This window comes from Phocoena phocoena, chromosome 21, assembly GCF_963924675.1.
Source record: "Phocoena phocoena chromosome 21, mPhoPho1.1, whole genome shotgun sequence".
NCBI classification, from domain to species: domain Eukaryota; kingdom Metazoa; phylum Chordata; class Mammalia; order Artiodactyla; family Phocoenidae; genus Phocoena; species Phocoena phocoena.
The window spans coordinates 5853295-5875269 of NC_089239.1; the positions used below are offsets into that span (position 1 = coordinate 5853295).

Here is a 21975-nt window from a genome sequence, read left to right on the forward strand (position 1 = left end):
AGTCACAAAGGAAGACAGCAAGAGCAGAAACAAGAAATAGGCAAAACAGTCGGAAAACAATTAACAAAATGGCAATAGTAAGCTCTTACCAATCAATAATTACTTCAAGCATAAATGGATTAAATTCTCCAATCAAAAGACACATAATGGCTAAATGGATTTTTGAAAATCCAATGATATGCCTCCCACAAGAAACTCACTTAGCTTTAAGAATATATACATAAAGTGAAGAGATGGAAAAAATATTCAAGGAAATGGTAAGCAGAAGAATGGAGGGAGAGCTATACTTATAATACACAAAATAGACCTTAAGCTAAATATGGCCGAAATAGACAAAGAAGGTCATTATATAATGGTAAAGGTATCAATTCATCAAGGAGATTTTAAAATTGTAATTATTTATGCACCCAATATCATAGCACCTAAATATATTAAGCAAATACAAAAAACTAAAAGGGGTAACAAACAGTAATATAATAACTGTCAGGGATTTTAATACCTCACTTTCTATGGTAGACAGATCATCCAGATAGAAAATCATGAAGGAAACAGCGGGCTGGAACACTATACACCACATCGACCTAAGAGACATATATATGGAACATTCCATCTGGCAGCAGAATGCACATTCTTCTCAACCGCACAGAGAATATTTTCTAGATTAGATCATATGTTAGGCCACAAAACAAGACTATCAAAATTATATCAAGTACCTTTTATGAACACAATAGAAATGAACTAGAAATTAATAGCAGGAAGAAAGCTTGAAAACTTACAAATACATGGAAACTGAGCAACACACTCCAAATAACAAATTGATTAAAAAAAAAAGAGGAAAGGAGAAATATTTTTTAAATCTTGAGACAAATGCAAATGGAAAGACAATATATCAACACTTAAGGGATGCAGCAAAAGCAATTATAGGAGGGATGTTAATAGCAATAAATGCATACATCAAGAAAAAATAAAGATCTCTAGAGAGTCAAGACGGTAGAGGAGCAGTAGGACGTGGAATTCATCTCTCCCCGCAAATGCATCAAGAATACATCTACCAATGGAACAATTCTCACAGAGCACTGGCTGCACACTAGCAGAGGACCTCGGACACCTAAAAAGACAAGAAAGATCCTGTGTAACCAGGTAGGACGAAAGAAAGAAGGGAAAAGGAAGAGGAGAGGAAGCAGGATGGGACCTGAAGCCCTGTGAGGGGAGCTGAAGGAGAGGAGAGGTTCTCACATCCAAGGGAAGCCCCTCAGCAGGGACATCACTGGGACAGAAGGGGAGCTTTGGGGGCTACTGGAGGAGAGTGCAGCAACCAGTCTGTGGCAGGCAGGACAGAGTGAGACCTACACAGATGGTCCATGCCACAGCCCTGCGCATGCCAGCCTGAGACATGTGTCCGCTGGTGCAGATGGGGGATAGGTGCTGGAACACAGGGTTTGGAGAGCAGACCAGGGGAGGGCACTGCTCCGGCTATGAGTAAATAGCCTGAGCGGTGGGAATGAGGAAGTCTGCAACCAGTAATTCTTGTGCAGAAAACACCAACGGCCATAGAAGCGAAGCGCCATTGTTGAGTGACTCACAAGGGGCAGGGCCGCCACTGCAGCCTCACTACCCACGTGCTGGCCCTGACTCCCCAGGCACTAGGAAGGGCCCCTACCAGGGCCAGCTCTCTCACACCTGCGGCCGCTGGCTCCCCCGCACATCCCATCGCTGCTGGCCCCATCCCTGCAGGGACCCCACAAGGGCTCCTGCGACCCCAGCCGCTGCCACCTCCATGCCCCCTTCTCACTTGGGTGAACTCGTGTGCTCCAGGGCAGCCTCAGGAGCAGACCCCTGTGGGTAGCCCACACACAGAGTTGGGCTGAAACCACAGCTGTACCCCAGGGGTTGTGCAACTAAGGAAGAAAAGCTGAAATCTCTCCTTGCAGCTGAGCAAACTGCAAATTGACTCTCCTGCGACCAGCTTTACAAACTCAGTACCTACAGAACATCTGAATGGACGAGCGCTCCTGCAGCCAAGACGGGTCCAGCTTAAGCAGCTGTAGGCTTTGTGGGCACATGCATGTGGGGGGCTGGGGCAGGCCAGAATCTGAGCTGTCCCCGTAGCACCCACAGCAGGTCCAGATCCATGATTACTGCAGTCCTGGGGCCTGACTTCAGTGGATCTACTCTGGTGGCCTGGTGAAAACAACTTCCGAGAGACACCAGGGCCAACTGCCGGCATACCCACAGTTAAGGTAGGGCTGAGAGCAGTGCCAACAGCAGTGTAACTTGTGAGCTCGCACAACGGGTGAAAGGTGACACAACAGATCATACCAACAGGTGAACAGCTCCAGAGGAGGAATACTCAGTGGCTTCCCACCCCCAGCAGGAGTGCTCCAAACCTGCCTACCTCACATCATGGATCAGAAACACAGCTAAGAAGCAGATCTGGGGGCTCTACTCCAACAACTAGGGAGCATACCCTGCCCTACCAGGGCAGTGGCAACCACAAAGCAAAGGGGAGGCCCTGCGCAATATCCAGTGCAGGCTCTGGTCACCACCACACCAGTCACACCTCCTGTAAAGGGGAACATGGCCAGCATACACTGAGGAAAGAGATGGAAGACATCTATATGAAAAACAACCCTCACACCAAAAAATATTAAATCCACACAGGCTACACAGGGACATTCCCATGTAAAATAGCCCTCCAACACAGTCTGAGGGTCTGGCATCGGGTGGAAGAACCACCAGAGCCTCTAGCCTTGAAGGCCAGCAGAGCTTGAGTGCAGAAGCCCCACACGGCTGGGGGAAAGAGAGACTCCACTCTTGGAGGGGGCACACAAGGTCTCAAGTGCACTGGGACCCAGCACAAAGTAGTACCTCCACAGGAATCTGGGCTACATCTACCTAGGGGTCTTGGAGGGTCTCCAAGGGAGGCAAGGTCGACTATAGTTCACCGTGAGGGCAGGGACACAGGTAGTGGAAGCCCCAGGGAATAATGACTGGCGTGAGCTCTCTCGGAAGTCCACATTTCAGCAACAAGACCCGGCCCCATCCAACAAATTGCAGGCTCCAGTGCTGGAAAGCCTCAGGCCAAACAACTATCAAGACAGGAACACAGCTCCACCCATCAGAAGACAGGCTGCCTAAAGTTGTACTGAGCTCACAGCCACCTCAAAACACACCCCTTAACATGGCCCTGCCCATCAGAGAAACAAGACCCAGCTCCACCCACCAGAGGGCAGGCAACAGTCCCTCCCACCAGGAAGCCTGCAAAAGCCCCTGGACCAATCTCACTCAACAGGGGGCGGACACCAGAAGCAAGAGAAACTAGGGTCCTGCAGCCTGTGGAAAGGAGACCACAGAGAAATTTAGACAAATTACCAGTGGCATTTTTCACAGAACTAGAACAAGAAATTTTACAGTTTGTATGGAAACACAAAAGACCCTGAAGAGCCAAAGCAATCTTGACAAAAATGGAGCTGGAGGAATCAGCCTCCCTGACTTCAGACTATACAAAAAAAGCTATAGTAATGATACTGCTACAAAAACAGAAATATAGATCAATGGAACTGGATAGAAAGTCCACAGATAAACCCATGCACCTATGGTCACCTAACCTATGACAAAGGAGGCAAAAATATACAATGGAGAAAAGACAGTCTCTTCAATAAGTGGTGCTGGGAAAACTGGACAGCTACATGTAGAAGAATGAAATTAGAACACTCCCTAACATCATACACAAAAATAAAATGGGTTAAAGACCTAAATGTAAGGACAAATACGATAAAACTCTTGGAGGAAATCATAAGCAGAACACACTCTGACACAAATCGCAGCAAGATCTTTTTTGATCCACTTCCTGGGGTAATGAAAATAAAAACAAAAATAAACACATGGGACCTAATTAAACTTAAAAGCTTTTGAACAGCAAACGAAACCATATACAAAACTAAATGACAATGCACAGAACGAGAGAAAATATTTGCAAATGAAGCAACCGAGAAGGGATTAATCTCCAAAATATACAAACAGCTCAGGCAGCTCAATATCAAAAAAACAAACAACACAATCAAAAAATGGGCAGAAGATCTAAGTAGACAGTTCTCCAAAGAAGACATACAGGCACAACAGGCACATGAGGAGATGCTCAACATTGCGAATTATTAGAGAAATGCAAATCAAAACTGCAAAGAGGTATCACCTCACACCAGTCAGAATGGCCATCATTAAAAAGTCTACAAACAGTAAATGTAGGAGAGGGTTTGGAGAAAAGGGAACCCTCCTACATTGTTGGCGGGAATACAAATTGGTAAAACCACTAAGGAGAAGAGTATGGAAGTTCCTTAAAAAAAAAAGAGAGCTACCCAGCAATCCCAATCCTAGGTATCTATCTAGAGAAAACCATAATTCGAAAAGATACATGCACTCTGATGCTCATTGCAACACTATTTACAATAGCCAGGACATGGAAACAACCTAAATGTCCACCGACAGAGGAATGGATAAAGAACATTTGGTACATATATACAACGAAATACTACTCAGCCATAAAAAGGATGAAATAATGCCATTTGTAGTGACATGGATGGACCTAGAGATTGTCATACTAAGTGAAGTAAGTCAGACAGAGAAAGACAAATATCATATGATATCGCTTATATGTGGAATCTAAAAAAATGGTACAAATTAACTTGTTTATAAAACAGTAAGAGAGTCACAGATGTAGAAAAGAAACTTATGGTTACCAAGCAGGAAAGGGGGGTGTGACAAACTGGGAATATGTGCTTGGCATATACACACTACTATATATAGAATATATAACTAATAAGAACCTACTGTATAACACAGGGAACTCTACTCAATACTCTGTAATGACCTATATGGGAATAGAATCTAAAAAATAGTGGATATATGTATATGTGTAGCTGATTCACATTGCTGTACAGCAAAAACACAAGACTGTAAATCAACTATACTCCAATAAAAATTAATTTTTAAAAAAAGATCTTGAATAACCTAATTCTACTGTTCAAGGAAGTAGAAGAAAGAACAAATCAAGCCCAGAATTAGCAAAAGCAAAAACATAGTAAAGATTAGCACAGAAATAACTGAGATAGAGAATAGGAAATCAATTAAAAAAATTTTTAATTAACAATTTTTTCTTTGAAAAGATGAACAAAATTGACAAAACTTTAGCTAAAGAGAACTCAAGTAAATAAAGTTATAAATGCAAGAGGAGAATTACAGCTTATAATACAAAATTACAAGTAATCATAAGAAACTACTATGATCAAACACCAACAAACTGGATAACCCAGAAGAAATGGGTAACTTCTTAGAAACATACAATCTACCAATACTGAATCCTGTATAACTCGAAAATCTGAACAGACCATCAATGAGTTGAATCAGTAAGCAAACGCCCCCCAAAAAAAGAAAAGCCCAGGACCAGACTGTTTCACTGGTTAATTGTACCAAACATTTAATGAATAATTAATGCTAATCCTTCTCAAAATCTTCCAAAAAACTGAAGATGACATAACAACCCCAAACTCATTTTAAGAGTCTATTACTACCCTAATACCAGAGCCAGATAAGGACACTACAAGGAAAGAAAACTATAGGCCAATATCCTTAATGAATACAAATGCAAAAATTATCAACAAACTACTAGCAAACCAAATTCAAGCATGTTAAAAGGATCATATACCAAGGTCAAGTGGGATGCATCCCAGCAATGCAAAAATGGTTCAACATATAAAAATAAATGAATATGAGGCACCACATGAATAGAATGAAAGAAGAGAATCATATGATCATCTCAAAAGATGCCAAAAAAGCATGACAAATTTCAACATTCCTTCATGATAAACATTGGGAATAGAAGGAATGTACCTCAACATAATAAAGATCATATACAACAAACCTATGGCTAACATCATACTCAAAGGTGAAAGGTAAATCTTTTCCTCTAAGATAAAGATCAAGGCAAGGGTGGCCACTCTCACCATTCCTATTCAACATAGTTAGCCAGAGCAACCAGGAAAGAAAAGGGTATAAAAGGCAACCAAATAAGAAAGGAAGAAGTAAAATTATTTGTTTGCTGATGACATAATCTTTTATGGAGAAAATCCTAAAGACTTCACAAAAAAACTATTAGAATAAACAAATTCAATAAAGTTTCACAATACAATACCAACCTACAAACTGATATATTGTGTTTTGATATATTAACAATGAATTAACAGAATATAACAAAATAAATCAATCCCATTTACAACAGCAATGAAACAACAAAATGATTTGCACAAAGAAAACTATAAGACTGTGATGAAAGAAAGTGAAAAAGGGAATTCTCTGGTGGTCCAGTGGTTAGGACTCTGCGCTTCCACTACAGGGGGCCTGGGTTTGATCCCTGGTCAGGAAACTAAGATCCCATGAGCTGTGAGGGAAAGAAAGAAAGAAAAGAAAGAAAGAAAAGAAGGAAGGAAGGAAGGAAGGAAGGAAGGAAGAGAGGGAGGGAGTGAGGGAGAGAGGGAGGGAGGGAGGGAGAAAGAAAGAAAGAAAGAAAGAAAGAAAGAAAGAAATTGAAAAGGACACAAATAAATGGAAAGATATCCCACGGACTGGAAAAATTAATACTGTTAAAATATGCATATTACCCAAAGCCATCTATAGATTCAATGCAATCCCTCTCAAAATTCTAATGACATTTTTTCATAAAAATACAGAAAACAATCTTAAAATTTGTACGAAACCACAAAAGACTCCAAGCGGCCAAAGCAATCCTGAGAAAGAAAAACAAAGCTGGAAGCATCACAGTTCCTGTTTTCAACCTATATTAAAAGGCTATAGTAATCAAAAAGTATGGTCCTGGAATAAAAGCAAGTGTTGGGAAAACTGGATATTCACACGTAAATAATGAACTGGACCCTTGAATTACACTATTCACAAAAATTAACTCAACACGGACTAAACACCTATATGTAAGAAGTGAAATCACAAAATTCTTGGAAGAAAACAGTGAGAAATCTCCTTGACATTGGTCTTAGCAATGATTTTATAACTATGACAACAAAACCACAAACAAAGGCAAAAATAAACAAGTGGGACTACAGCAATATAAGAGTTCTGCACATCAAAAGAACTGATCAAAATGAAAAGGCAACTACAGAATGGGAGAAAATATTTACAAACTATATATATATGATAAGAGATTAATATCCAAAGTATATTAAGTCATATAACTCACTCGCAAAAACTAAATTATCTTATTAAGAAATGGTCAGAGGACCTAAATAGACATTTCTCCAAAGAGGATATTCAAATGGCCAACAGGTACATGAAAAGGTGCTCAACATCACTAATCATCAGAGAAATGCAAATCAAAACCACAAGTGAGATCACCTCACACCTGTTAGAATGGCTATCATCAAAAAGATAAAAGATAACAAATGCTGGCAAGGATGTGGAGAGACTGGAACCCATGTGCACTGTTGGTGGGAATGTAAATCAGTAAAACCACTATAGAAAACAGTGTGGAGTTTCCTGAGAAAAGTTAAATATAGAATTATCATATGAATCAGCAATTCTACTTCTAAGTATATATCTGAGGAAATGAAATCACTGTCTCAAATAGGTCTTTGCACCCCATGTTCACTGCAGATTATTCACAACAGCCAAGATATGGAAACAACCTAAGTGTCCACTGACTAACAAGCAGATAAACTGTGAGATGTGTGTGTTTAATAATCATGTATATATGAATATTATTCAGTCATAAAAAAAGAAGGAAATCCTGTCATTTGACACAACATGGATGAAGTCAGAGGGCATTACTCTAAGTGAAATAAGTCAGACAGAGAAAGACAAATACTACATGATCTCAGTAGGTGGAATCTAAAACAACTGAACTCATAGAAACAGAGAACAGATTGGTGGTTGCCAGGGCGAGAGTTGGGGGTGGGAATGAGTGAAAGTGGTTAAATGGTACAAATTTCTAACCTGGGGATACAATGTAACTATAGTTAACAATACTGTATTGAATATTTGAAAGCTGCTAAAAGAGTAGGTCTTAAAGTTTCTCAACACACACACAAATGGTAACCATGTGAGATGATGGATTATCAAATATATACATATATATATATATATATATATATATATATATAAAACCTTATTGTGGCAATCATTCTGCAATATATACATATATCAAATCATTACATTGTACACCTTAAACTTACACAATGTTATATATCAGTTGTATCTCAGTAAAACTGGAAAAAAGAGTGGGTCTTGTAAAAAATAATAAACAGAAACCTCAATTAGAGTCAGGCTACCAGAAGGGGAACTCTCACAGCCTGGAGGATAGCAGAACCCAACAGGAAAAAGAAAGACTTCTCTTCTCCTTTCCTGGCAAGGACTCAGCCAATAAAAAGCCATGGACACTTTGTTTACTATAGCTCCCTTCAACTTTCTTTTTCCCCCTTTATAAAAGGGGAAAAAGTGTTGTTTCCCTTGCCATGAGAGGATATGCACCTGGCTAAACATGGTTGCAGACCCCGAATCATAATTCTCTGCTGATTCTGAGTAAACCCATCATTTCTGGAGAAATCTGGCAGTCTATTTGTTTTAGATCAATAATCTCATAATGTAAGTTCAGCAAGGTTACTGAATATTTACAAAAATACATAAAAACTGGCCGTATATTGATATACACTAGCAATGAGAAACTGGAAGATGAACTTAAATGATCAAGACCAGTTGCAATAGCATCAGAGCATATAAAATACCTAAGAATAATTTTAGCAGTATATGTATTAAACCTCCACAGAGAATTTTTAAGACCTGAGTTAATGGAGAGATAAATCATGTTGGTGGACTGGAAGATCCAACATTATTAAGATATCGATTCTCCCCTAATTGATTCATAAATTACACACCATCCCAATCAAAACCTAAGTAAGCTTTTGTGTATGTGTAGAACTAGACAACCTGATTCTAAAATCTATATGAAAATGCAGAGTTATATATAGACATACATAGTATTGACAAAGCACAAAGTTGGATAGCTTTAACTACCTGATTTCAAAATATTTAACAAAGCTACCACATTCAAGGAATTGATTCTTAACCTAAAAAGAAAATTTTAGAATATTATGATTGGTGTCTATCATTTTAAAATTTAATCTTCATACTCTTTGTTGTTGGAATAAACAAAAAATGTATTTTTATATTGATATTTGTATTTTAATTTTATACTGGCTTTTTATAGCATTCTTCCTTAACTCATATTTTTCCTTTACAAATTTTTATTACAAAAATTCCAATCAAACTTAAATTCTGAAGAATGGCACCAGGAAAACACATACTAACCACTTATATTCAATAATTCCTATCATCTGCTTTATTTTCTTCACACACACATGATCTAAACATTAGTTCTCAGCAAAGAAACATTGTTTTCAGGAGGATTCACAATAGTGACAAAGACCTGGACAATTGCTGACAGTCTTTCCTGAGGCTTTGGCTGAAAGGGGACCGACAGCAAGGACTGAAAATAAAACAAATTCCTAGGGAATATCTGATTCTTCTTTAGCCATGGTGACAAATAACCCCTAGATATGGTTTTAGGTTTATCTAATCAATCAATATGTCTTTTATACTAATGGTAGCAAGTACACACCAGTACAGATTTTAATTCTGTCTAATCTGTCAATGACAATTTGATTCACTGTACATGCTACTAAAAGTCAACTAAATATACAAATGGGTCAGTATAAAAGTCATAGTGTAGCCTTATTTTTCTGAAACACTGTCAAGTTCGCTCCCCTTGCTACATTTTATATAGCTTGTTGTAAAAAGAACATAACTGTAGAAAAAGCTCATTCCCATTTTCCAGAAAACAGTAGATTATGAATATTTGATGGCTGTTCCTTCCTACAATAGTCTGCTCCTCACAAACATAATAAAGAATTGAATGCAATAATAAAAGTTACCTTGAAACAATACTACAATGAACGTCACTTAACAAAAAGTACATGAATGTATACCAATTATTAATTTTGAGGAAAATACTGATTTTAATTTTTTGATATTTATTTTTTATTTGATATTTATTTTTACTGTTGTTTATTTTTATTAATTTTGAGGAAAATGTTTAATAATTAACATTAAAATCACACTGATTATATAATAACTATTGATGCAAGCATACCACTGCTCAAAACAAACAGACTTACAAAGGCCAAATGTTTTTTAAAACAATATGAAATTATGATCAGTTGACTTTATAAATATTCTGACTTTTAAAGCAATTATATACCGCTTAATTTTTATACTCTTAATTAGTAATAAAAATACTATTAAAGGAAGAATAAACTAAGTAATATATATATTCTTGCTTTAAAATATTTAGGAAATTTTGAAACATGAAAATAATGAGAGCAAATTTGATAGTAATTACATACCAAAGCAACTCCTCCAGCAAAATTCTTATCACATATTTTTGCAGGATGTGTGGCTCCTATAAAAGTAGGACTTTTCTGGAAGCTAAAAAAATAACAATTTTCCTTATAATTACATTTCAGTGGTATTATTAATGATAATCAGATCAAACACAAGAATGTAGAGATAACAGGTAGTAAAAGTTTATTAGCCAAGAGACATCAAAAAATTATATCACTCATAATTAACCTCCTTTAGTTATTTTAAAACTTTTATGTAATTTTACTTCTTTCAGGTAATTTTATGTCGTTTGATAAAAGATTTTAAGTCTTACCTCACATTAGCTACTTGAGGACAAAGAAGTTAACCTACATTTTTTTCCCATCCCATGGTGTCTACCAAATTTACAGAACTCAGTATACATTAAGTAAATGTTTATTTTTCATAATTAACATATAAAATCATTTGGGGTTATTTCTTTATACAAATATGAAATACTATACTCACGCAAATAAGTATACAGTATGATGAGGCCGGGAGAGAAATTCGTATTTCCATTCTAAAAGTCTATATAATATATGATTAGGATGACTTGTAGTAGAAATTTTGTTTTTGTTTGACCAAATCTCTATGGAAGATATTTTAACAGTCAGTTTTAACTGGGTAAGCATCTAAATGGAGAAAATAAATGAAATTTTTAAAATAAATTTGAACATTATATTAAATTTTTGTAAAGGTATACTTAAGACGTTTAATTCAATATTTTGAATGTGGAAACTCTTCAACAGCACAGCAAAATACTATATATATCAATTCATATTACCTATAATCTTACAGAATATATTTAAAAAGTAGTTTTAAAATACTTACAGTGTTAACAAAGCCAATGATCTGAATAACCTTCTGTGTTACAACTTTTACATCAGAGCCCATGTAATCAAACTGAAAAAGATAACTTATTGTTAAAAAATAGCGGATACCATTAATATACCACATAACCTTTATATCTATAATATGCTATATACTAAACTAGCCAGAGGGCTACATTCCAACTGAAATCCAGGAAATGCATATTTACATTTGTACATGTAAATGTATAAATAATAATTTATTTAAATAAATTAATTAAATGTATAACTTTATTTATATGAGATAAAAATATTTGATAACATTTAAAATATTTAAATAATGTTTAATGCACTTGTAGCATTATTTATAAAAATTGAATCATAAATTTTTAAAATGTTATTTCAAAATATACTTATTTCTAAAATAATACATATAATCACAAACCAAAAAATATATGTATAAAGAGGGAAAAATCTTTAATAAAAGGCTCACTGTTGAAGTGATCACGGATACTGTGTTAGGTTACATCCTCTGATATCACCACGTTAACTCATGTTACTCATGCTTCTTTATTCCAATAAGCTCTTTCTATTTCTCACTGCTTAAAAATGCCAGGACAATATTAAAAAACAATGGTGATATCAGCAATGTGAGCTTTGCTCCTGATTTTTCACTGGAAAATCTCAAATATTCCACCATTAAGTGGTGTTCAGTTTAAGATGAGTATTCTAGATCATGTTGAGAAACACCTACTTATAAATCTTCCTACTTATAAAACTTTTGTTAAAAATGAAGTTGAATTTTTATCCAAAGCCTTTTTGAAGCATACCCAAAATGATAATGTCTTTTGACCTACTGATGGAATACATTTCATTAATACTTTACTTAATATTAAACCATCATTATACTGTTTGATCAAAACATTACATTCTATTAATATACTATCAAAATTAATATAATATTTTGTTTAGAAGTTTGTAGCTTTCAGAACAATGGGCCCATTGGTCATGTGTGCATGCATGCATCCTTTGTCATAACTGAGCAAATGAATGTTGCTTACTAAATATTAAAGCACTACCTAAAATTAAGTTGCTTGTTTTTTCTACATCCTAGAATTGTATTAGCTTATGAATTATATCTTCCTGAAACATTTTTTAAAACTCTCCTTTAAAAGTATCTATACTTAACACTGGCAACTGACCCATTCAAATTCTTTTTATTTCCAGTTTTTTGAAATATAATTGACATATAAGGTTGTGTTAACTTTAAAGTGTACAATGAGATATTTGATTTAAATTCTTATCTCCAATGGAGAATTCATGAAATTTGCATTTGTTTGTTTGTTTTAATCTCTCCCAAGGACAGAGTTATACCATCTTAACCCTTTTCACACCATAACATGTTTTCTTCCTTTTTGCTTAATTACACTTTCTACCTACTTATTTGCCTTTTCAACAGTTTGTGAATTTACTTACCCATTTTAATGTTTCTGTTTATCATCAACTTATCAAGTATTTTTCCTTATTTTTCTAATATAAAATTATTTCAAGAATATGAATTTCCTCTCCGCTTAGTTTTTATACTATCCTCTGCAACAGGTATTATCTGTATTTACCAATATTCAGTTCTCTTCTAACTCAGGAGCCCTTCTTTTAAAGGTAGGCATGGGCAGGTGATTCACTTTGGCCAATGCAATGAGGGCAAAAGTGATGCATGCCACTCCTGAGAAGTATTTCCTTATTGTAGCTCATGTCTCTCTGGTCTGCACTTCTATCCGTTTGGCAACTGGAAAAGAAACTATCAATCTAGAAGTGCCAAAAAATCTAAGCATTCTCTAGTGCTGAGCCAACACATGGAAGACTGCTGCCCTGGAGAGTCAGCCAGGAGCATGGTTGACATTGATTGAATGAATGAAACTTAAACTGTTTAGCCACTAAGATTTGGGGAGTGTTTCTTATGAGAGCATAACCTAGCCTCTTCTGATTAATACACATCCACCTAATTTTTAAAACATTATATACAATTCATTAATTTCTAAATAGCTAAAAACTATAGTTTTTCTTTTCTGCCTTGAAAAATTATTCATAATTGTATTTAATTTTTTAATTTTATTATTTTTGCCTTATCTCTTTTTATTCTTTTTTTTAATATACTGTGATAAAGCTTTGGCAAAATGTTTTTTTTAATAAATTTATTTATTTTCTTTTTGGCTGTGTTGGGTCTTCGCTGCTGTGCGTGGGCTTTCTCTGGTTGCGGCGAGCAGGGGCTACTCTTTGTTACAGTGTGTGGGCTTCTCATTGTAGTGGCTTCTCTTGTTGCGGAGCACAGGCTCTAGGTGCATGGGCTTCAGTAGTTGTGGCACGTGGGCTCAGTAGTTGTGGTTTGCAGGCTCTGGAGCACAGGCTTGGTAGTTGTGGCACACAGGCTTAGTTGCTCTGCGGTATGTGGGATCTTCCCGGGTCAGGGCTCAAACCCATGTCCCCTGCACTGGCAGGTGGATTCTTAACCACTGCGCCACCAGGGAAGCCCCTGGCAAATTGGTTTTTGCTCTTACAAAACTATTGGTGCTTTCCTTGTGACCTATAGATGACTACATTTGCATGTATTTTCTATATATATCTATAGACATTTGAATGTATGTGGTACCCCTTCATAAGGTACAAAGGTCAATAAGTGTTTAGTAAAACAAGCTGATAATTTGATCTTTATATGTTAACATTTATTTTCTATCTGTTAAAGGCTAACAGAAATGATTGAATGTACTCCAGTATAGTTTTGGTTTCTGTTAGATTCTTCTGATTACTTCCAAAGGTTTTCTTTTTATACTTTCAACATAATTCACTCAGCACTAAATGCTTATTATTAGAAATTCATCTTTAACTTGAACTGTAACATTCAATATAAAATACTCCTTTAATTCTTCTATTTACATTTTTTTTTACCCTGAACTTTATCTATTAGTAATATCATCCTGATTTTCTTTTTTTATGGTAAATCTTGCACATTTTTGCTGGTCTTTTAAGAAATGTTTTATACCTAACAGTGTCATTTTATTTTAAGTTGTCTCATAAATGTCATCTAATTTGAGATCCTTTGCACATTTTAATGGGAATATTTAATCCATTCCATTATTGTAATCAATGAAGCTGACTTACAGTTTTGTTTTTCCTATTCATGTCTTCACGGTATTTCCTTTTGATTTTTGCTATGTTATAAGAGAATATTTGGAGGGGGGAGGTTCTATATGATTTCAAGGTTATATCTTCAGGATTTTATATTCAGATATGTTTAAACATTGTGCAACAAGTTTCTCCATTTTTATCAACTGGACTCACCTATATAAAAAGGCCTTAACTCCTTATGAGGTGAAAATCAAAAATTTTGAGGATTCATCAGGATTCAACTCTTTTTTCCAAAATGCATATTAACTCTTACTAGGATGAGGCTGAATATGGTTATATAAATAAGGCACTACTACATCCTGCCAACTGACTGAATGCATACATTGCCTTTCTCTTTCTTTCTGACTTAGTGATAACGTTGGTATATATAATTGTTTTGAAGTGTGTGTTTTTTAGTGCTACCCAACTCTTAAATTTTTAGATCCAATTTATTGAGGTATAATATATATACAATTAAATTCCCCCATTTTAAGGATTCATTAATTTTGACAAATAGCACTTACTTTATATTCTGAAAAAGTTCAACCTAAAGAAAATATAAAATTCAAAGACTATCCATATATCCTTCATACAGATTAACGTATTATTAATATTTGCCACATTTTGTTCTTTCTATATATCTTTATCTACCTGTCTATGGTTTTTACCCACAACTGGTGTGTCTTGGAAAAGAGATCACACATAATTTGCCATGCTAAGAAATGGCTCTCAGACACTTAGATTTTAAAGAACTTCTTTTTTTAAACTAGAAAAAGAACTTAGATTACTAGCTTTTTATTGTGCTAAAAAAGACAGTAAAAACTGTACCATTCATATTAGTGCCTCATTTCCTAAGCAAGGAAATAATCACCCAGTAAAGGTTAGTTCTTTAAATGAATAAATTTAGCTTTTTGAAAAATTCAGTCTATTTTTCTTATTTTGTCTAATTTGGCTGCAGATGGGCCCTGGTCCTCAGTCCCAAGTTTGAGAGCCACTGTCCAGAGAAGTAGACAGAACAGATAGTGAAGCAAAAAATAAAAGTATGGATCTGGGCATAAATTGTTTATTTGGTTGAATTATATGGTAGTAAGTTACAAACATTTCAAGATGTAGTTCCTAAGAATAAGGACATTCTCCTGTTTGCCTACTAGACCATTATCATGCTCAAGAAACTTAACATTAATTCAATAATATTAAATATATTATAATATCTGTAATAATTAATAACTATACATATAATATACATTTACATAGTATCTATATGTCATATCTAATGATACATAATATATAATTTCAAATAAAAAATATTTCTGGGCAAAGAAGCTAATCCATAGATTTGCCTCATGCTGAATACAGCCTCCAGCCCTGCCAATAGAGAAACCTAACCAGAGCTTCTGAATCTCAGTAGCCCACCCTGCAGCTCCAACTACAGTGGCACTTGAGCAGAGAGCCCAGCCAGTGGCTCTCTGTCTGCAGAGCCAAGGCAGTGGCCCTGACTGTCCAGGGAGCTTAGAGTACAGTCCTTCTGATTTGATCCAAAAATATAATTTCCAGTCCAGGGCCTGTTTTGCAGCTCAGACTTGGCAAGAAACTCATTTACAGCCCTGCCCAAACATAAACACGTCCTCCAGCCCAGCCTGACGAGGAAACCTGACTGAAGATCTGGGAATCTCTGTAGCCCATCCTGCAACTCCAATTAGAGCAGCCCTTGAGGGGAGAGCCCATCCAGCTGTCCTATCAATCTGCAGAGCTAGGATGGTGGCCCACCAGGCCAGTGAACTTTGTGCATAGTTCTGCTTAATTTGATCCACCCCACAAAAGACTGGAATTGGGACCTAGCCTACTGCTGAATACAGCCTTCAGCCCACCCGACCAGGGACTGTACCTGAGTATACAGGATGCTGTGTAGCCCATAATATAGCTCTGCTTACAGGAGCACTGAACGGAGAACACAGCCCATGGCTTTCTGCATCTACAGAGCAAAACTGGTAGCCCCATCTGACCAGGGAATTCAATGCACAGTGTTGTGTGATTCAAGTCCTCAAACATGAGCCATGGAGGCCATGGGGCTCATTCTGCTGCCACACCAGGGCAGGGGAGCTAATTCATAGGCCTGCCTACTGCTGCGTATAGACCCAGTGCTGACCATCTAGAATGCCTGACTAGAAAATCCAGGCAACTGTGGAGCTCATCCTATAGCTGCACATGGGCAGAGAACTAAGCCAGGAGTCCTATATAACTGTTCTTAGCCAGCACCCTTCCCATGACCTCAGTGCTCAAGCAGTAGCCTCACCCAAAAATAGACTCTGAGAGCAAACCCCATCTACCCAAATACACTACCAGCTGATACTCCCAAAGCCTCAAATTAAGTTTAATGGTGAAGGACTATCTCTGCCAAAGTGAGCCTATAAAGTCTGGAATAGAGACAGCCAATTCAAATGCTCAGATATCGAGTCTGGAACACAGACAGCTAATTCAAATGCTCAGATATCAATGTGAGGTATCAAGGATCAAAAAACTCAGGAAGACACCTGATGACACCACCAAAAGAAACTAACAAAGCTCCAATAATTGCCCCTACTGAAATGTCAGACAAAGAATTCAGAAAAATGATCTAAAGAAGTTTAGTGAACTACAAGAGCACAAAGACAACTAAAGAAAATTAGAAAAACAATGCATGAACAAACTAAGTTCAACAAAGAAATAGAGATCAACAAAAACAAATAGATATCTTAGAGCTGAAAAATATGATAACTGAACTGTAGAATTAAACAGAGAGTTTCAACAACAGACTCAACCATGCAGAATAAAGAATCAGTTATCTACAAAACAGGGCATTTGGCATTATCCATCCAGAGTCCAAAAGAAAAAAGAATGAAAAAGAGTGACGAAAGCTTATGAGACTTATGGAGAACAATAAGAAGAAACAATATCTATAATATGGAAAACCAGAAAGAAAGGAAAAAGAAGGGACAGAGGGTATATTTAAACAAATGATGGCTGAAAACTTCCCAAACATGTGAAAAGAAACAGGCATCCACATCAATAAGGCCTTAAAGATCCCAAATAGGGGTACACCAAGACACATTATAATTAAATTGTCAAAATTCATAGACAGGGCTTCCCTGGTGGCGCAGTGGCTGAGAGTCCGCCTGCCGATGCAGGGGACACGGGTTCATGCCCCATTCTGGGAAGATGCCACGGAGCGGCTGGGCCCACGAGCCATGGCTGCTGAGCCTGCGCGTCCGGAGCCTGTACTCGCAACGGGAGAGGCCACAACAGTGAGAGGCCTACGTACCGAAGAAAGAAAAAAAAAAAAATCATAGACAAAGAGAGTTTCTAAAGTAGTAAGAGAAAAGCAACAAATCACATATGTGTAACACTTTATGAGGAACGTTCATAAGGCTAACAATAGATTATTCAACAAAAATTTTTCACGCCAAGAGAAAATGGGATGATACATTCAAAATACTGAAAGAAAAGTCTGTCAACCAACAACATTAAAGCTAGCCAAGCCGTCGTACAGAAATGAAGGAAAGATACTTTCCTAAACAAAAGCCAAGGGAGTTCATCACCACTTGACCTGACTTCCAAGATATGCTAAAGGGAATTCTTTGAGTCGAAATAAAATTATGCTAATTAACATCATAAAAACATCTGAATGTCACAGAAAACTCACTGGTACTGGTAAATATATAATCAGAGTTACATTCTCTAATGTGGCAATGGTTGTGCATAATCACTAACAACTCTAGTTACAAGATTTTTTTTTTAGTATTAAAAATAACCATATCTAAAATACTGTTATTGTATATACAATATTAAAACTGAGTAAAGTGTAATACGAATAACCTAAAATTTGAAGGGGAAGGTAAGTAAAAATGTAAAGTTTAAGAATGCTAGGAAAGTTAATTTGTTAATTTGTTATCATTTTAATTTAGGAGGCTATATCCTTAACTCAGGGGTCAGATTGACAAACTACAGTCCACAGGCCACATATAGCCTATTGCCTAATTTTCTATGATTCTCAACCTAAGAATATTTCTTATTCTCAGTTGCTTTGATGATAGGGGAATGCTAACTGTGAACACCAAATAAGCAAAATATTATCCCTTCAAAACAATTTCATTCTCATTAGTAGACTAATATACAAAATTATTATACTCAATTACTATTATTATATTTTGAATTTTTGTCACTAAAAATTCTAGGAATTTTAAAAAATAAAATATGGTGCTACAATATTTTATGTAAACCTCATGGTAACCAAGAAGGAAAAACATGTACTGTAAGTCCCCTACATACGAACCTTCAAGTTGTGAACTTACAAAGATGCGAGCATGCATTCCCATGTCAAATCACGTAAGTTAGTTCATGTGTCTGGCGTACAATGTCACGTGCGTGCATCCTCTACAAGTGGTCGTGCTTTTGTGTACTTTACTGTACAGTACTGTATAGAGTATAGTACTAGAGTATCTTTATTTCAAGCCCAGGATGTCCAAATGTAAGTATAAAAGCAGCAGTGATGTAGCTGGTACTGATAAGAAGCACCAAGCAATAACGATGGAAACAAAAGTGAAAATAATTGAGAGACTGGAGCAAGGCAAAAAGATGGAATTGGAGGCCCAGAGAAAGGATGAAGAGAGACAAGAGGAAGAAGAAGTAACTGAAGAATAGAAGAAATTCAGGATGCAGGAAATGGCAAGGGGATTTTCTTTATTTGAGGAGGCACTGTTAGTTTTTGAGGCACAGGACCCAAATGTAGAATGGTACACGAAGGTTGCAGCAGCCATTCAGAATCCAATCCACTGCTACCATGTCATCTATGACAAGAAGAAAAGAGCTACTACCTAGGCATCACTGGATTTTTTCAAGAGGGTAGACAGAATTGAATCCAGCAAGGAACCAGAACCTATGCCATGAACCTCAGGTGTGAGTGAAGTTGTAGCTTTCCCTGTCTCTTATTGCTGATGATCCTTCAGGTCTACCATCTCCCACCTCCTCTCCCTCCTCCAGTCCACTGACTCTTCTTGCCTGTTCACTCGATGCCAGCCCCATATGTCAGCTGTTGTACTGGACTACTGTACTTTTCCAGGTACTGTACTATAAGATTAAAAATGTTTTATTTTTTGTGCTTGTTTTTTATGTATTATTTGTGTAAAAAGTATCATAAACCTATTACAGTACAGTACTATATAGCCGATTGTCTTAATTGGGTACCTACGCTAAATTTGTTGGACTTACAAACAAATTGGACTTAAGAATGCACTCTTTAAACAGAACTCATTCGTATGTAGGGGAATTACTGTAATAGTTACACAAAAGAACATGACAAAAATGGTCAAAGCATATTGATACTAAAAGTCATCAAATCACAAAAGAATACAGGAGGATCAGAAGTGAGAAACGGCTTTACAAAACACTCAGAATATAATTAACAAAAGTGTAGCAGTAAGTCCTTACCAATCAGTAATTATAAATGGGAATGGATTAAATTCTCCAATCAAAAGACACAGAATGTTAAACAGAAAAAAAGAAGATCCAATAATATGCTGCCTATAAGAAACTCAGTTTAGCATTACAGACAAAAACAGACTAAGAGGGAAGAGATGGAAAAAGAAATTCCAAGCTAATGGTAACCACAAAAAGTCAAGGATAAATAAACTTATTTCAGACAAAATAAAAATTAAACTAAAAATGGTAACATAGAGAAGTGCATTTTATTAATATAATGATAATGATAAAGGGTCAATCCATCAAAAAGATACAACAATTGAAAATACTTATGCATACAACATCAGAGCATGAAAACATATAAAGCAAATACTAACAGAACTAAAAAGGGAAAATAAACAACAATACTTGGAAACTTTGATACCCCATTTTTAACAATGGATATCTTATCCAGCAGAGAATCAATAAGAAAGCAGCAGATTTAAACAACATTATAGCTACTTAACAGCTATATACATAACATTCTATCTGAAAACAGCAGAATACACATTCTTCTCAAGTGCAAATGGGACAATTTCTAGGATACACCATGTAGGGCTACAAAATAAGTCAGCAAATTCAAGAAGATTGAAATCATAGCAAGAATCTTCTCTGATCATAATGGTAACAATCTAGAAATCAATAACAGGAGGAAAACTGGAATACTAAAGAATACATGGAAATTAAACAAAACTCCCAAACAATCAATGGCTCAAATAAGAAAATAACTGGAGGGAAAAGATCTTGAGTCAAATAAAAATGGAAATAAAATATAACAAAACTTATGGGATATGGCAAAAGCATTCTCAGAGGAAAGTTTATAGCTATAAATGACTACACATCAAGAAAACTGAAAGATCTCAAATAAACAACCTAACTACATCTCAAGGAACTAGGAGTAAAAGAAGAAGCTCAGCTGAAAATTAGCAGTATGAAAAGTATTAATAAAGATTAGAGAAGAAATAAATGAAAAAGAGAAAAGGAAAATTATAGAAAAGATTAACAAAACTAAGATTTTTGTTGTTAAGAAGGTAAACAAAGTTGACAAATCTTTAGCTAGAATAACCAAGAAAAAAAGAGCAAGGATCCACACCAACAAAATTAAAAATGAGACCATAGCTATCACAAGAGATAACACAGAAATACAAGGATCATAACAGGCTACTATGAACCATTATATGCCAACAAACTGGACAGCCTACAGAAAATGGAAAATTGTTACAAACATACAACCTACCAAGAATGAAACAGAAAGAAATAAAATCTGAACAGATCAATAACTATTAAGGAGATTAAATCAATAATAAAAAGCCTCCCAGTGAAGAAAAGACCAGGACTAGATGGATTCACTGATGAATTTTACCAAAACTTTAAAGAATTAACACTAATTATTTTCAAACTCTTCCAAAAAATCAGAGGTGGGAACCCTCCCAAACTTATTTCATGAAGTGAACATTACTCTGATAACAGAGCCTGAAAGCAACACTACAAGAAAAAAATAAAAACTATAGGCCAATATACCTGATGAATATTGATGCAAAATGGTGAATAAAATTCAGCAACTCATTAAAAGGATCATTCATCAAAATCATTGCATAGCTAGAACAACAGACATAGATCAGTAAGGAAGTAGAAAGACCAATTGTCCTAATAGGTATACAAAACACTAAACTCAACAAGGCAGAACATACAAATATACATTCTTCTAAAGCACACATGAAACAGCGATGCCAGTATCATGGTAACATGAAATGCTCTGTTTGTCTCCCCCCTCAATCACAACCAGTAAAATATCCATAACACAACAAGTTTTCTGTGCCCAACACACCAGGATGCTGGAGAATTCCACACATCTATAAGGTAAAGGTGGGAAGACTGGAACACATAGTGGGGGTGAAACCAGAGGAACAGCAGAGGCACTGCCTGCAATCCCATCTCCCACCCCATAAAGAAAAGTTAAGAAAAGCATTCCAGTGAGTTAAAAAATAAAATTGATGAACAGAATGAGTAATTTACCAAAGAGACTGAAGCTCTT

General features: G+C 36.1%; 1 protein-coding gene across 1 annotated transcript in view; it reads right to left on the reverse strand.

Moving 5' to 3' along the window:
• Positions 1 to 21975, reverse strand: part of LOC136141917 (disintegrin and metalloproteinase domain-containing protein 5-like) — a 144748-nt gene that overhangs the window by 98527 nt on the left and 24246 nt on the right. The window contains exon 8 of the mRNA XM_065900073.1: positions 11308 to 11379. Within this exon, the coding sequence (XP_065756145.1) occupies positions 11308 to 11379 (72 nt within the window). The remainder of the gene's footprint in view (positions 1 to 11307; positions 11380 to 21975) is intronic.